This window comes from Rhinoderma darwinii, chromosome 1 (genome assembly GCF_050947455.1).
Source record: "Rhinoderma darwinii isolate aRhiDar2 chromosome 1, aRhiDar2.hap1, whole genome shotgun sequence".
NCBI lineage: Eukaryota > Metazoa > Chordata > Amphibia > Anura > Rhinodermatidae > Rhinoderma > Rhinoderma darwinii.
The window spans coordinates 90983123-91000126 of NC_134687.1; the positions used below are offsets into that span (position 1 = coordinate 90983123).

The 17004-nt window shown below is 40.8% G+C and overlaps 1 protein-coding gene across 6 annotated transcripts in view; it reads left to right on the forward strand.

The window, feature by feature from the left end:
• The window catches only part of IRF2 (interferon regulatory factor 2), a 111696-nt gene that overhangs the window by 38720 nt on the left and 55972 nt on the right, over positions 1–17004 (forward strand). For all 6 annotated transcript variants that reach the window (XM_075849640.1, XM_075849641.1, XM_075849644.1 and 3 more), the window contains 2 exons: positions 9629–9728; positions 10158–10334. In XM_075849640.1, coding sequence (XP_075705755.1) covers positions 9629–9728; positions 10158–10334 — 277 coding nt within the window. The remainder of the gene's footprint in view (positions 1–9628; positions 9729–10157; positions 10335–17004) is intronic.

Here is a 17004-nt window from a genome sequence, read left to right on the forward strand (position 1 = left end):
TGTTCCTGTGACTGGTCACATGATTGCTGGGTGCCGTTAGTGACAGATTGCTGCTGGGTCTAACTAGACCCAGCACAGCCCTATTAGTGACAATCGTCACTATGAGAGGGCTGATTTCCCCTGTAACTGGGGCTGCTGTGCAGCCCCAGTTACAGTGGAAAAAGATGGTGTAAAAGAAAGAAAAATATATATAAAGTTCCCCAAAGGTATTTCTTTGACCTTTTGAGGGACAGACCATAGTAATAAAAAAGAAAAAGTAAAGTACAAATTTTTTTATAATAAATACACAAAAAATACCCACCCCCAAAAAAACGTTCCCCCCGCCAATCATTGTCGTAACGCTAGCCCAGACCCAATTACCCTAATATAGACTTGTAATATATTAAAATTTACGGTAGACAATGACTATCACAAATAAAAGGTCTATTTTAGGGTAAAACTATGTTGTTACAAAAAAAAATAGCTGAAACGTAGAAAAGCCTATTTTTTTACTATTATTAGAATAAAAATTCTAAAATAGCAAAAAGGATGTGTATAAAAATGATAAAAAAAAAGAAACCTGCATAGTCTATGGACAAAAACATCGCAAAAATCACGTCGCTAGCCCAACAAATAAAAAAGTTATAGCCGTTTAACTAACGCGTGCTAAAAATGGCTAAACGGTGTCTGGTGCTGAAGGCTCAAAATAGCCTGGTCATGAACTGGTTAAAAAAATAGAAGTGTTAACAGTTTTTTATTTTATTAATTAACAAAATACAAAATTAATAAAGAGAAGAAAATCTAAAAGTAATCAATATATTCATATATGTTGGTTGAAACACAGACATTAACTGTAACAGAACCATCTGTGTAGGAGGCTTAAAACTGGGTGAAGAACATCCAAACTCTACTACAGAGGTGAGGTTGTGGAAGACTGTTTCATGTCACAGGTCCACCATGGCAAGACTCAGAACCAAGACACAAGGTAGTTATACTGCATCAGCAAGGTCTCACCCAGGCAAAGATTTCAAAGCAGACTAGGGTTTCAAGATGTGCTGTTCAAGCGCTTTTGAAAAAGCACAAATAAACAGGCAACGCTGAGGACCATAGACACAGTGGTTGGTCAAGGAAACTTGAAGAGACAGAAGGATTTGAGGAAGCCTACATCCACACAAGATCTGTGGTTAGTTCCCCAAGATGTTTGAAACAACCTCTATGCCAAGTTCCTTCAAAAACTGTGTTCAAGTGTACCTAGAAGAATAAATTCTGTTTTGAAGGCAGAGGGTGGTGACCCCAAATATTGATTTGATCTAGATTTCTTTTCTGTTCATTCACTTTGCATTTGTTAATTGATAAAAAAAAATATTAACACTTCTATTTTTGAAAGCATTCTTACTTTGCAGCACTTTTCTACAACTGCCTACAATTTTGTACAGTACAGTGTATATATACAGTTAGGTAAAGAATGATTTGGACAGTGACACAATCTTCATGATTTGGGCTCTACATGCCACCACATTGAATTTGAAATGAAACAACTGAGAAGCAATTGAAGTGTAGACTTTCAGTTTTAATTCAAGGGGTTAAACAAAAATATCCTGTGAAAATTCCCCATTTTGTTGTCCAATTTGTCCTGAGTGCAGCAATACCCCATTTGTGGTGATAAACTGCCGTTTGGGCCCATGGGAGGCCTCAGAAGGGAAGGAGTGCTTTGTGATCTTTGGAGTGCAGATTTTGCTGGATTGGTTTTCTGGAGCCATGTCGCATTTGCAGAGCCCCAGATGTATCAAAGCAATGGAAACCCACCAGAACTGACCCCATTTTGGAAACTTCACCCCTCAAGGAATTCATTTATGGGTGTTGTTACCATTTAGACCCCACAGTTTATTCACAGAACTTATTTGAATTGGGCTGTGAATTAAAAAAGTCATTTTTTTCCAACAATATATCGTTTTGGCTCACAATTTCTTATTTCCGGAAGAAATAAAATACCCCATTTTGTTGCCCAATTTGTCCTGAGTGCGGCAATACCCCATTTGTGGTGATAAACTGCCGTTCAGTCCAGATTTTGCTGGATTGTTTTTCGGGTGCCATGTTGCATTTGCAGAGCCCCAGAGGTATCAAAGCAATGGAAACCCCCAAGAAGCGACTCCATTTTAAAATCGACACCCCTTAAGACATTCATCTAGAGGTGTAGTGAGCATTTTGACCCCACAGGTATTGTCTAAAAAGGTAATGCGCAGCAGATGGTGCAGTGTGAGATTTGCAATTTTCTATACATTTATGCCATTTCAGTGTCCAATATATTGTGCCCAGCATGCGCCACCAGAGATATACACCCTATAAATTGTAATGTGGGTTCTCCCAGGTATGGCAATACCCTACATGTGGCTGTTATTAGCTGCCTGGGCACACGGCAGGGCTCAGAAGGAAAAAATGAGGGGGATAAGCTGTGTGGAGTGCATCAGGGTAAGTAAAACTGGGGTAGATTAAAAATCAAGGGCTGTATGATAAATTTTAAAACACTTTCATACAGAGCCCTGTTTTTTCTGGACACGTGTCACATTGATATATTGTGTCCTTCCTTATCCACCTCTTATAGCAGACTTTGCACCTCTTTTGACTTTTTTTCCCTTATTGTCAGTTTGGGAAACTTCTGGAAAGTGTTGCCCTGGTACGATGCATGTGGCCTCACTTCCAGAAGTACTGGGTGCCCCCCCCCCTTCTTGGTCCCTAAAGATTAGGTTCTTGATAACCACCTCTTAAAATTCCAGGAAAGTTCCCGTCTGGCCTGCACATCGACGTAGCACGTACGCATTTTACAATGCCATCTGTATGATGTGCACGGCCAGCTTCTTATACCACACCGCATGGCGCTCTAGGGCTCCAGGACATTATCTGACAAGTCCACCCCTCCCATGTACCTATTGTAGTCCAAGCTGCAGTCTGGTTTGGGGGTTTCTGTACTGGTACCTTATTTTTTCAGCCTAACGATGGTCTGTTTCACTTGCATTGAGAGAGCCTTTGACCTCATGTTGTGGGTTCACAGCAACAGCTTCCAAATGCAAATGCCACACCTGGAATAAACTCCAGACCTTTTACCTGCTTAATTGATGATGGATTAACGAGGGAATAGCCCATGCACCCGATTAAATAGCTTTTGAGATAATTGTCCAATTATCTTTGGTCCCTTGAAAAAGAGGCGGCTACATAGTAAAGAGCTGTAATTTCTAAACACTTCCTCAAATTATGATGTGAATACCCTCAAATTAAAGTTGAGAGTCTGCACTTTAAGCCCACATTGATTATATAACTGTATATTCAATATGTTTTGGTAAACAGCTAAAATGCCAAAACTTGTGTCACTGTTGTCCATAGCAACCGATTTAAGTTGCAACTTTCATTAAAAAAATAAATAATTAAAATCACCTTTTGAAAAATGAGAGGTGGAATCTAATTTTTTTTTTTTTTCCATGCTCCAGTTTGGATGACTTTCGCGTAGTGTATGGACCAGGCCTTACATCATTTTTGTGGAAATGCCTGAGCCATGATGTTAATTGTCATGTTCTGTGGATGGATAAATAATTCGTTTTATAGACCATTGCAATCATTTTGTGTTTACTGTTCAGAGCTCATGGGAGTTACACAATATTTTTTGACTAATCACAAAGAAACTTTAAAATGCGTTCTGTTAATTTCTAAACTTCATATGTTTACTGTGCATTGTGAATGATGACAGGTGAGTTCATAAAGAGTGCTTCCTTGGTTGTTCGCTTAGTACATCTCAGCAAGTACATGCAGGATAATGATTAACGCCACTTCCCTAGCTGTTTATCAAATCAAGGCTTGGGTTGAACTGGGTGGGAACACATTTCATGGCTTATCTTGTGTTGTGGAAGGCACAGCAAGCTGTGACATGAAAGCACTGGAGTCTATGTAGGAATCATGGGATACTAGAATCCGCAGATTTAGGTTATATAATGTAGGATTATGGGATCACCTTTAGGAATTCTCACACATTTGTGAAGTGACATAATATGTAACAGTAGTTCCTTTTAACTAAAGGCACACTTACACAAAACAATTATCACAAAGTTGTTTGTAACAATAATTTCCCAGTGTAAATGCACAAAATGATCAAAGATCAATGAAAAAATATGATAAATAAAAATGATCGCTCTCATTTAGAATTGGGAGCGTAAGCTCACGTGTAACAACAGATTCAGTTTAGAAATTTCTTTAATTTGAAAATCCATCTACAAGCCCTATTCAGGTGAATGGGACAGTCGCTGTAACAAATCTGCCATGTGTGAATATACCCTATGGCTGTTTGACCTAACATATGAGCTATACATGGTATACATAGGCAGCTGTAGGCCTAACCAGTTGCATATATCTACTGTTGCTTCGCATTGTAAAAAAAAACAATGGGAGCAGTATACATTTTTTTTTATGGTAGGCACCTATATTGAAAAGCATAGTCTATTACACTATTCAAAACAGTAAAAAAAAATAACGGTAAATTTCGGCATAAATTGGTTATTAAAATCTTTGGGCACGTCAGAAACCCTTTCCGATGTATACGCAGATCATTGATCTTAATCACAGTATGAGTAGATGCTAAGGCACTTTTCGCACCATTATGGTCCTGTGTGGGAACAGGTTAAATTGCAATAAAATATGTTTTAGGGGAGGGGAGTTTCCAAAAAGTGAAAAGAAATGAGGAGATTTGTAAAAAAAAATTTGCCGTGTTTTTTGTTAAAATAATTTGCTAAAGACAGATTTTTTTTTTTGTGTATGTGACTTCGAGCTGATGCACATGTGTGCCACTTTATACTGACTCATGAGGCACCGAATCATTTCATAATATGGCATGTGATAGACCATGTCATAGATTTTTATTCTCACGGATTCCATATGAAAAAACAGTATGACTCCATAGAATTCAGATCCATATCACACACATATTTAAACTAGTTTTTACTCAGTTCCTAGCATAAAGGGGGCAGGATAAACAATTATATACAATATTGTTTCTATATGCTAACTGCAAGCAGATATTTTGAAACTGATGATAAATTAATTTTACAAAATGTATGAAAAAGTTGCCTAAAGGAGTTGTCCAAGAGTTAAAAAAAAAATCCAGCAGCAAAATATGTCATAAAATAACAAAATACACATTACTGTCCTGTTAAATGCCCCCACTGCTCCAACGCCGATGCTGCAGTGATCCCCCGCTCCAATGCTGCAGTGATCCCCCGCTCCAATGCTTCAGTGATCCCCCGCTCCAATGCTGCAGTGATCCCCCGCTCCAATGATGCAGTGATCCCCCGCTCCAATGATGCAGTGATCCCCTGCTCCAATGCTGCAGTGATCCCCCGCTCCAATGCTGCAGTGATCCCCGCTGGTCCTTGTTTACATCCCAGCATGTAAACAAAGCGGTGGGGGAGTTAACTAGTCAGTAATGTGTATGTCAAAAATGTTGTTATGGAATTTATGTAATGTACCCTCCGCAAATGTACTTTTTTTCCTGCCCAGAAAACATGACAAGAAGTTATGTACTGTACATGTTTTCATTGTAGATTTATTTATAACATGGTTCAATACAGTAAATAGTAATAATGGTATGTCACATTCTCAATATGTTGTACACGATCTTCCAGATCACGAACTGAGGTCTGCAGCGGTAGTAATAGCTGAGTAAAGCTTGAGTGTATGGAGTTTCTGAGAATAAGAAGCATTTCTTTTAGTGTGTGAGCTGATGCAGGGGAGTCAGAGGTGTGTACAGTATCAAACAAGTCAGTGCCCTCGTTATGCAAGTCAGGCGTTTGGTCTGAGGGATGAACCTCACTCACCCTTGTATCAGTGGCTTCTATCCCCCGCAAGGTCTGGGTGGTAGGACTGCCAGAGGGAGATCGCGGCGATGTTCTCATGCGGTCTGGGGAGGAGTCCGCCATCTTGGTCTCCTCATCTCTGATTCGCGCCTTTTCACGTTGTCCCGTTGGTGTGTTCTGGGGACTCTTTGCACGAGAACTACATGAGGCATCGGTTTCAGAATATATCTGTGCCGCATCTGGTTCCGGCGGGTTCTCCACAGATTCCTCTCTAGTCCCATGTGAGCGGGGTTCGGAACGCGCCTCTCCGCCATCTCTGCTGCGGTCCCGTTCAAAATAGGATTCCAGGCTGATTCCCGTCGCCTTCAACGTTTTTTCCCCCTCACCATGGTGTAAGGTAAGTGGGTTAGGTGTTCCGACCCGATGATGGAAAAATTTAGGGCTGTATGTCGCTTATTTCGTCGCTATGTGCCGGAGCTCGGTGATTATGCTGCCATCTCCGTCGGCTGCCAAGCCACGCCCCTGTATGTCACATTCTATGAGTAGCATAAAACTTTTATAATTGGGTATTTTACTGCTGGGATCTCACCAGTTCCAAGAAGGAATCAGTTTCTTTCCCATTTGTCAATGGAGAAGTGTCTCAATGGAGAAGTGTCAATGCATGCACAGTCCCTTTCTATTAATATAAATGGGAAGAAACTTTGGTTCATACCACATTTGTGGCGACCGTTCAGCATACACGCATGGTAAATCTCCCGACTTACATGTCTAACGTGTACATAGACTTCAATAGCCTACCGTATTCCAAAATAGTTTCCAATATTTGCCAGGATACAGATGCATCCGCTGTATTTAAAGGCACAGTTGACTACAATTTTCAATACAAATGTATGCAAAAAACAAACAAGCCCCAAGTCTGTTTTATCTATGCACAAAGGACAACGATTAAATTGAATAATTGTGAGTGATATTTGAGAGTCCGTTATTGTATTTGGCAGTGTTTGACCAAGGTCTGAACAGCACCATTGTTTCAGGCAAGTGTTCTCAACCTCTTATCGGATTAAGCTGGCTCAGCATAAAGCGGTCCGATATGAAGTTTTCATTTCTGGTTGCAAGATAAGCAAAATCCAGCAGAACACACAACTTCTAATGTGTAAGGAGTGGCTGGTAAGAAAATATACACACATTTAATTGTGTCTTGAGGGTCACTTACAAAAAGGGGAAAATGTACAAAAACATTTATTGGTAAATTTGGTAACTACAATGCAGTAAAGTGTTTGCCTCTCAACATTTGGTCCCCTTTTTCCTATGAATCCCCCTCTAATGAGGCCCTACAAAGAGTATTTGGAGTACTAATCCTTGCATTTATATAGACATGATTGATGCTTCACTTTCCCTATGCAGAAACGATGCACTTGCCAAGTGGTGCCCCCAGTAATAAAAGCTGATCACAAGCAGTCTGACACAATCAGCTAGCCTCTCGCCACTGAAAATAAGTATAAGGATGGGTTAACATTTATGATCTTTTTATAACACACTTTTTGTTAAACCTTGATTATGATGGATCAGTCAACGGATCCTATTATTTCTAAAGGCCTCAAACTGATGCCAAAGGGCATTAATAATATTGCTTAGCTTTTTTGTTTTACAGTATCCAAAGCATCGACCAAACTGAACATCAGGGTGTTATGCTGGCAGTGGTCTAATGTATATGTTCACATGTTATAGAAAGTAGTATGTTATGCTTTCTGGGTTTCCCTACATTTATAATAAATGGTTAATGAACTGCATATCTGATACAAAAATGAATTTTTTTGAGAGAGAAAAAAAATATAACGTCAGTTCCACCATTGTTTTTTTTTTTTTTTGGTTTAGTTTTTACGCTGTTCATTGTTTTGTATAAATACCATTTTAACTTTATTGTGCGGGTCGTTATGGATGCAGAGATACCAAATATGTATCTTTTTTTCTAGTTGTAATAAATATTTTTTTATGGAACTTGAACATGTGATTTTCAGATCGCTTCTTTAATACATTGCAATACTTATGTAGGCAGAGCCTAGTAGGCACATACTTATGGCAGGACTGGGGGCTTTTGTTGGGCCCCCGATTTCCACGACAATCCATAAAAATCCCCGGCTGTCATGACAAGTGTTGCTGGGATGCTAATGGGCTAAAAGAAGGAGCATTCTCTCCTTGTCAAACACCTTAGGTGCCGTGGTCTCTTGTTGATCACTGCATCAAAGGATTTGAGCATAGTTCTCTCCGCTGATATAGCAAGATGTTGACTGTTCGTTTTAGCCAGAACCCGCTGGTGATGGCTCAGACATATCTTCTGAAACTATACTGGTTGGAGAGGAGAAACAAGGACCGCACATCCACAATATTAATCAATGAACATGAACAAGAGGTTCTTAGTTAATATTTTGATCAAATTGTGTAAGCTCACTTATCAGAGGGAGCCGTGAAGTGGCAAGTGGGCTTATACAATTTGATCAAAATGTTAACTAAAAACCTCCTGTTCATGTACATTGATATTGTGGATGTGCGCTCCTTGTTTCTCCTCTTCAACCAGTATATTTATAGATTCTTTCCTTTTTTTGCAATTTCTGGCACCAGCGCTCCACCTTTTAACCCAGCTGATTTTAATTAAGGAATGACCTCATAGTGTTTCTGCTCTTGTGATCTCAGTTGCCCACTGGTGGCGCATCTAAAGGTGAGTTCATTCCATCTGTTCACTTGTGGTGCAATGTAGGGGTGTCTGTTGCTGTCGTGCTGCACTTGTAGTGGGATGTGGCAGCAGGGGTGCTTCTGGGCCTCTGGGTTGCTCCCTCCTGCGGGTGCGGTATTGTGGTGGCGGGTGCCGCCATGCAGTGCTGCAACCAATAGAGTAGGGGCCCACATTTCGGTAGTTGCCGTCAAGTGGCAAGTGGGCTTATACAATTTGATCAAAGTGTTAACTAAGAACCTCATGTTCATTGATTAGTATTATGGATATGCGGTCCTTGTTTCTCCTCTTCAACAACCAGTATCTTCTGAAACTATGCCTGCACCATCACCAAGACATAATAGTAAGATAGTTCGCAGGAACGATTTATTCATTGTGATATACTATTATATCATGGGGCGGCAAAAGATTAAGCGGACTTGTCATGTCTCTTAACTAAGGGCAGAAGAGGAGAAGATTCTGGGCACTGGGATATATAGTTGTTTGTATGAAGTATTTTCATGTAAAAAACGATTGGCTTCCAGGACTCCAGTGGTTGTGGATGGGGAATGCAGGACTTGTAGGCTTTCTCTATGTGTCCTGGCAGAAATTAAATAGCTTTGTAAACCAGTATGGAGGTATGGCACCAAGTCGTAGAAAGTTATATATCTCCGAGCTCAGCGTCTTCTCTTCTTCAGTACTAGACTGTATAGGCAGGTTTTCTACACGTTTTCGTGCAGGTGCTGTAACCAGAAGCTTGTATATTGCTGATGATTCTTTAAGTTAATCCACAGGGGACTTTAAGATTTTACTGCAAACCGGCAAGTTTTATTTTTTTAACATTTTTTAAGATTCCATTAATATGTTAGGAGTGAATCTTATATTGATGACTATCCTAAGGATTGTCCATCAATATAAAAGTTCTGGAAAGTTCCTTTTAGGTGGACCTTCACATTAAGGCGTTTCTGACAATGGTTATATTCAGGGGATAGGCTACCTGCAGGTAGTCCATTTTTTCTTTTTAGATTATCAGTAAAATAATGCACTAATTTAAAAAGTCGTTTCCAAGGACGTAAAACAATTTAAATTTTATTATTTGCACTTTCAGGAGATGAAGATATTTCAAATTCCATGGATGCATGCAGCCCGACATGGATGGGATGTTGAAAAGGATGCCCCTTTATTTAGAAATTGGGCAATTCATACAGGTACTGAGCATGAGAGTTACACTGCATTTAAGGTCTCATGCACACGACCGTAGCCATGTGCACAGCCGTGATTTTCGGGTCGGCCGGCAGCGGACTGTCAGCCGCAAGCCGCCCACAAATCGCGGGCGATGCACATGGCCGCGGCCATTATTTTCAATGAGCCCGGACCGCAGAAGACGGCCGTAATAAGACATGTCCGTTCTTTCTGCGGTGCGGGCTCCCGGGCCATGCACAGACCGTAAAAACTACGGTCGTGTGCATAGCCCCATAGAAATGAATGGGGCCGCAATTCTCCCGTGGATTTTCAGGGGAATTGCGGCCGCATAATCACGTTCGTGTGCATGAGGCCTAACTAGATTGCAAACTGCAAAGCATGAATGGTATAAGTATCTATTTATTTTCTAATGTTTATTTTTGTTGTGTTTGTAGGAAAATATCAACCTGGAGTAGATAAACCAGACCCAAAGACATGGAAGGCAAACTTCAGATGTGCGATGAACTCATTACCAGATATAGAAGAAGTGAAGGATAAAAGTATAAAGAAAGGAAACAATGCCTTTAGAGTGTACAGGATGATACCAGTTGAAGAAAGACCATCAAAAAGAGGTTTGACTTTATTTTACTGCCATCTGTAATCATTTACCTGAATCACCGAGAAATTGTGCGTGACACGAAATTGTGTGTGAATAATGGTAAATTTATGGTTGTGACTTTAATTGTTCCCTATGAGGAAAAAAGTCACAAGTGATCTTCCAACTATAGTGTGAATTCCAGGTGTGACTTTTCCTATTGGGAAAAATTGAATTTGCATTGTGACCGCAATCTTATTCCGATTTTCATGTCTACACGGTGCCTGTCACAAATGACCTCAGGCATAAAACCTAGTCCTGTCACAAAACTGTCTGTGTTACCTTAAGCTACAATAAGTTTAGTTGCAATAGTTTGTTAACACTTTGTCTGTGCTTTTATACACTTTCCACTGTGTTTTACTTACACATTATATATAATATATACAGGGCCGGCATTAGGGGGGGCAAACTGGGAAATTGCCCAGGGCCCCCATCCTATAGGGGCCCCCTCCTTTAGCATTTCTATTCAGCTGCCCGTCCGTAAAAGCACAGTCAGGTCGAGAGTCTCTACTAAAGAATCAGCATGGAGGAGTGGCGTTCCGATGGATCGCCGACATTATCAGTGATAATAACGGCGACGCGGCGCTCCTCCGTACTAACTCTATGGTATAAAGAAAAAAAAACAGATTTTGACCCTGGGTAGTCAGCAGGTACATTACATAAAGTCAATAGAGGGAATGCCTGCAGGCAGACAGAACCATTTTCCTGACCACCCAGGATTAGCCCCGTGTACCCCTGAGGACGCTACTAGTTAGCGAAACATGTCGGGGGGGCTCTAAGTGTTTTTAATTCCTGCCTAACCGAATCTATTGCCCTACTTTAAGTGTGGCACGCTGCCTCCTGACTGACTGTCAGCCGGCATTCATTCCTGGCTGTTTAATACCTTGCTGGCTCCTCCAGCTGGTTGCCTTCACTATAACTTCGGTCCTTGGCAGTGATAATTTTAAACTGTTATATGTGGTCTGTTTTGTGCTACACGTAGCTTAATAAAATGTGATAATAAAATTTACTCTCTATCAACTTTTGGGTGGTCAGGAAAATGGTTCTGTCTGCCTGCAGGCATTCCTTCTATTAACTCTATGGTATACACTCTCTACCTGACTATCTCCTCCTTGTCCTGGCACGCGTACTCTGTCTTCCTGACGCTGTCAGCATCATGACGTCATGTACGCTGGACAGCGTCAGTTGCCAGTAAACTGCCGCCCGGAGGGAGTGAAGCAGGCAGGAGTGGAGGAGGTCCATTTATACATAGGCAGCACACTGCCATAGAATATTATCTCCAAGGTCTGATTTATTTAATTATTTTATTTTGTTTTCAAAGTGACTTTGACAACAAAATTAAAATAAATAAATCAGACCCTAGAGATAATAATCTATGGCAGTGTGCTGCATTCATACACTGTCTGAATAAGTTTTTTCAATAATACTATGAAACCAGGCCATATAGTGCTAAAGATTGTATATGAGAGCTGCATACAGTATATACTCTTAGGTCTCGTTCACATCTGTGTCAGACTTCTGTTCATGGGTTCCGTTAGACCTTTCCGTCGGAGGAACCCATGAATGGAAAGCCAAACCGAAACCATTGGTTCCGTTTGCATTACCATTAATTTCAATGTTAACGCTTTCGTTGCAGTTGGATTCCGTTTGTCTCCGGTCCGTAAAGTTTCTGGTTTTTAGCGGAAACAATAGTGCGGTCGACTAAGCTATTGTTTCCACTAAGAAAAACGGAAAACCTTATGGAACGGAAACCAGCGGAAACCATTTGCAACTGAAGCATTACCACCATTTGCAACGGAAGCATTACCATTGAAATCAATGGTAATGCAAACGGAAGCTATGGTTTCCGTTTGGCTTTCAGTTCATGGGTTCCTCCGACGGAAAGGTCTAACAGGATAGGCCATCAGTATATGATCGGTGGGGGTCTGACACCCGGATCCTGCACCGATCAGCTGCTCTGACTGCCAGGCACAGCAGAAGGCTCCGGACACAGAATAGCGGCCGAGCTGCAGTACTACATGTCGTCTCCTATTTAAGTGAATGGGAGCAGATTTGCAGTTCTGCAGCACGGCTGCTATGCAGTGTATGGAGCCATCTGCTTCCATAACATCCGGTGCCTGAAGGCAGCCAGAATAGTTGATCGGTGCGGGGTCTGGGTGTCGGACCCCCACGATCATATACTGATGACCTATCCTGTGACGTGCCAGAACAACCCCTTTAACCTGTTCGCGTACCACGATGTGCTATTGCATCGTGGTGCGGGGGGTGATGTTTTGAGCGGGATCACCCGCTGAGCCCACTCCGTAAGCAGCAGGTGTCACCTTTGTTTTACAGCTGAGACCCGGGACTGACGGGCAGGAATCACGCTGTTCCTGGCCGTTTAACCCCCCAGCATCTAAGACGTTAGAAAGAGGGGGCGCCCCCCTCTGACAGCTCATCGGCTCCCCCACAACGTAATCGGGGGCGCCAATGGTAGTCGTGGCAGCCCAGGGGCCTAATGAAGGCCCCGAGGGCTGCCTTTCTTCATCTCCTGTTAAGCCGTGTTTCTGGCAGGGCTTAAAGGGGTTTTCCCATGAGAGACAGTTACGGAAACGGCCTATCTCGCTGAGCTACGCTGTTTCCGTAAGCCCCGTATCCTGTGGATATGTCATAAATGTCTCTCATTGAAAAACCCCTTTAACAGGAGCCTGTAAAAATGACAATATACAGCAATACATTAGTATTACAGTGTATTGTACCTGCGATCTAACAATTCCTGGTTCAAAACCCCTAGGGGGACTATTGAAATGTGTAAAAAAAAAAGAAGTTAAGTTTTTAGTAGCGTAAAAAGTTAGTTAAAAAAAACACCTTTTCCATTTTTCCTCTGAAGTAATGGAATTTGTATGTAAAAGTAAGAACTATTACAATATACCATCATTTAAGGCGCACAGTGAATGCCGTAAAAAGAAAAAAAATATAAACCGCCAGAATCTCTCTTTTTTGGTCACTTCATATTTCATAAAACATTATATAAAAAGTCTCGTAGCCCAAAATGGTACCCATAGAAACAACAGCTTGCCTCGCCAAATATAAGACCTGATACCGCTCAATCGACGGAAAAAGAAAAAAGTTATGGCTCTCAGAATGTGGCGACAAAACGCTAATTTTATTTTTAACTATTCGTTCCTTCCTTGTGAAAGTAGTAAAACATAAAAAAATTATATGAATTTGGTATTGCTGTAATTGTATTGACCGGTAGAGTAAAGTTAGCATTCGATTTTTACCGTATGGTGAAAGCTGTAAAAAGGAAACCCCTCAAAAGATTGAGGAATCGCACCCAACAAATAATTTATTTTCAGTTTTCCAATACATTATATGAAACAATAAATGGTGCTGTGAAAAACTACAACTCGCCCCGCAAAAAACAAGCCCTCAAATGGCTATATCGACAGAAAAATAAAAAAGTTATGGCTTTTGGAAGCTCGGAGGAAAAAATGAAAACGAAAATCCAGAAAATGGATGCATCCTGAAAGGGCTAAGCACTATATGGTTTGGCTGCAGCAGTTGTCTGGTCTGAGGTCTGATTTTTTTTTTTTTTAAACAATTCTTTGTTACAGTGACATATATTATCTGTGATCTGAATATATATTGCTGCAATAATACTATGCAGCCAGAGTAAAGTAATGGAAGAGAAGAGGTTGGTTTTCTGTAGACCAGTGAGTGTGAATAGGGGACCTGATTAATCCCTTCCCTGCGCAAGCCATTTTTTGGATTTTCACTCTTGTTTTGTCCTCCCCACCTTCCAAAAGCTATAACTTTTTATTTTTCCATTGATATAGCCATATGTGGGCTTGTTTTTTGCAGGACGAGTTGCAGATTTTCATGCCACCATTTATTGAACAATATAATGTACTGGGAAACGTGAAAAAATGTCTTTGTGGGGTGGAATGGAACAGAGATTCCTCCATTTTTTGGGGATTTGTTTTTACGGCATTCACTGTGCGGTAAAAATGACATGTTTAACTTTATTCTGTGGGTCAATACGGCTACATAGATACCAAATTTATATTTGTTTTAATTTACAGAATTGTGAATTACTGAATGTAACTATGTTGTTGGTACATTATTTTAACATTTGGGGCCCCTCTTCTAACTTTGCCTAAAACTAGCCCTGAATATATACACTACCGTTCAAAAGTTTAGGGTCACTTAGAAATGTCCTTATTTTTGAAAGAAAAGCACAGTTTTTTTCAATGAAGATAACATTAAATTAATCAGAAATACACTCTATACATTGTTAATGTGCTAAATGACTATTCTAGCTGCAAACGTATGGTTTTTAATGTAATATCTACATAGGTGTATAGAGGCCCATTTCCAGCAACCATCACTCCAGTGTTCTAATGGTACATTGTGTTTGCTAACTGTGTTAGAAGGCTAATGGATGATTAGAAAACACTTGAAAACCCTTGTGCAATTATGTTAGCACTGCTGTAAACAGTTTTGCTGTTTAGAGGAGCTATAAATCTGACCTTCCTTTGAGCTAGTTGAGAATCTGGAGCATTACATTTGTGGGTTCGATTTAAGCTCTCAAAATGGCTAGAAAAAGAGAGCTTTCATGTGAAACTCGACAGTCTATTCTTGTTCTTAGAAATTAAGGCTATTCCATGCGAGAAATTGCCAAGAAACTGAAGATTTCCTACAACGGTGTGTACTACTCCCTTCAGAGGACAGCATAAACAGTCTCTAACCAGAGTAGAAAGAGAAGTGGGAGGCCCCGCTGCACAACTGAGCAACAAGACAAGTACATTAAAGTCTCTAGTTTGAGAAATAGACGCCTCACAGGTCCTCAACTGGCAGCTTCATTAAATAGTACCCGCAAAACGCCAGTGTCAACGTCTACAGTGAAGAGGCGACTCCGGGATGCTGGTCTTCAGGGCAGAGTGGCAAAGAAAAAGCCATATCTGAGACTGGCTAATAAAAGGAAAAGATTAATATGGGCAAAAGCACACAGACATTGGACAGAGGAAGATTGGAAAAAAGTGTTATGGACAGACGAATCGAAGTTTGAGGTGTTTGGATCACACAGACGAACATTTGTGAGACGCAGAACAACTGAAAAGATGCTGGAAGAGTGCCTGACTCCATCTGTCAAGCATGGTGGAGGTAATGTGATGGTCTGGGGTTGCTATGGTGCTGGTAAAGTGGGAGATTTGTACAAGGTAAAAGGGATTTTGAATAAGGATGGCTATCACTCCATTTTTCAACGCCATGCCATACCCTGTGGACAGCGCTTGATTGGAGCCAATTTCATCCTACAACAGGACAATGACCCAAAGCACATCTCCAAATTATGCAAGAACTATTTAGGGAAGAAGCAGGCAGCTGGTATTCTATCTGTAATGGAGTGGCCAGCGCAGTCACCAGATCTCAACCCCATAGAGCTGTTGTGGGAGCAGCTTGACCGTATGGTACGCAAGAAGTGCCCATCAAGCCAATCTAACTTGTGGGAGGGGCTTCTGGAAGCATGGGGTGAAATTTCTCCCGATTACCTCAGCAAATTAACAGCTAGAATGCCAAAGGTCTGCAATGCTGTAATTGCTGCAAATGGAGCATTCTTTGACGAAAGCAAAGTTTGAAGGAGAAAATTATTATTTCAAATAAAAATCATTATTTCTAACCTTGTCAATGTCTTGACTATATTTTCTAGTCATTTTGCAACTCATTTGATAAATATAAGTGTGAGTTTTCATGGAAAACACAAAATTGTCTGGGTGACCCCAAACTTTTGAACGGTAGTGCACATCCATTCATCAGAATAGGCTACTGTTACCTGACTGCGCATGTTTAGTGAGGAATAGGACGCGGACAGGAAAGTGGTTGTAAAGACATGTCCTGAAACCAACTAAAATGTTCTAGATACCTGTGGCTTCTGCCCTTTTTTTATATACTTATTTTGTATCCCTGTACCTCATAAATATTGCTGTCTGGGACTGGCTCCTTCCCTGCAGAGCAGAACATTGTGGTGCACTCCTGACAATATTAGGGAAATATCATCTAGCAACCTCTGAAACCTTCCCCTTGACTTTCCCGGAGTGTCCAGCACACTGCCACAGCGCTACGAGTGCCCAATTATGAATACATACAGTATATTTACGTATAAATACCCAATAATATAGATAAATCCAACAATGCCTACCCATAACATTTTGGTTTTTATTCTTCTTATTTGGGTTACAAAGTGAAAAGATTGACCTATCTAGTTGAAATGGTCAAAACTCAACTTTCTGTAATGCGCTTCTCCACCTTTAAACATAAAGAGTTTAGTCACTTTGAAATTACATAGCATTACTTACTTTATTCTGAGCCTGAATTTGTGTATTTCATAGTCCAGAGCTGCATTCAGTATTTTGCAGACTGCTGTTCTCAAGTCTCCTAGTAATCCCTGCTTGTTCAGTGGCTATCACATTTTTCAAAAAGTGTAGTCTTTACTCCAGGCACTGAACAGTAAATTTATATAGGTAAGGCTTTGTTCACATCTGCGCTAGGGTCCCGTTCCTACATTCCGTCTGAGCTTTTCATCGGAACGGGACCCTGACTGACACAAACGGAAACCAAAGGTTTCCGTTTCCATCACCAATGATTTCAATGGTGACGGATCCGTTGCC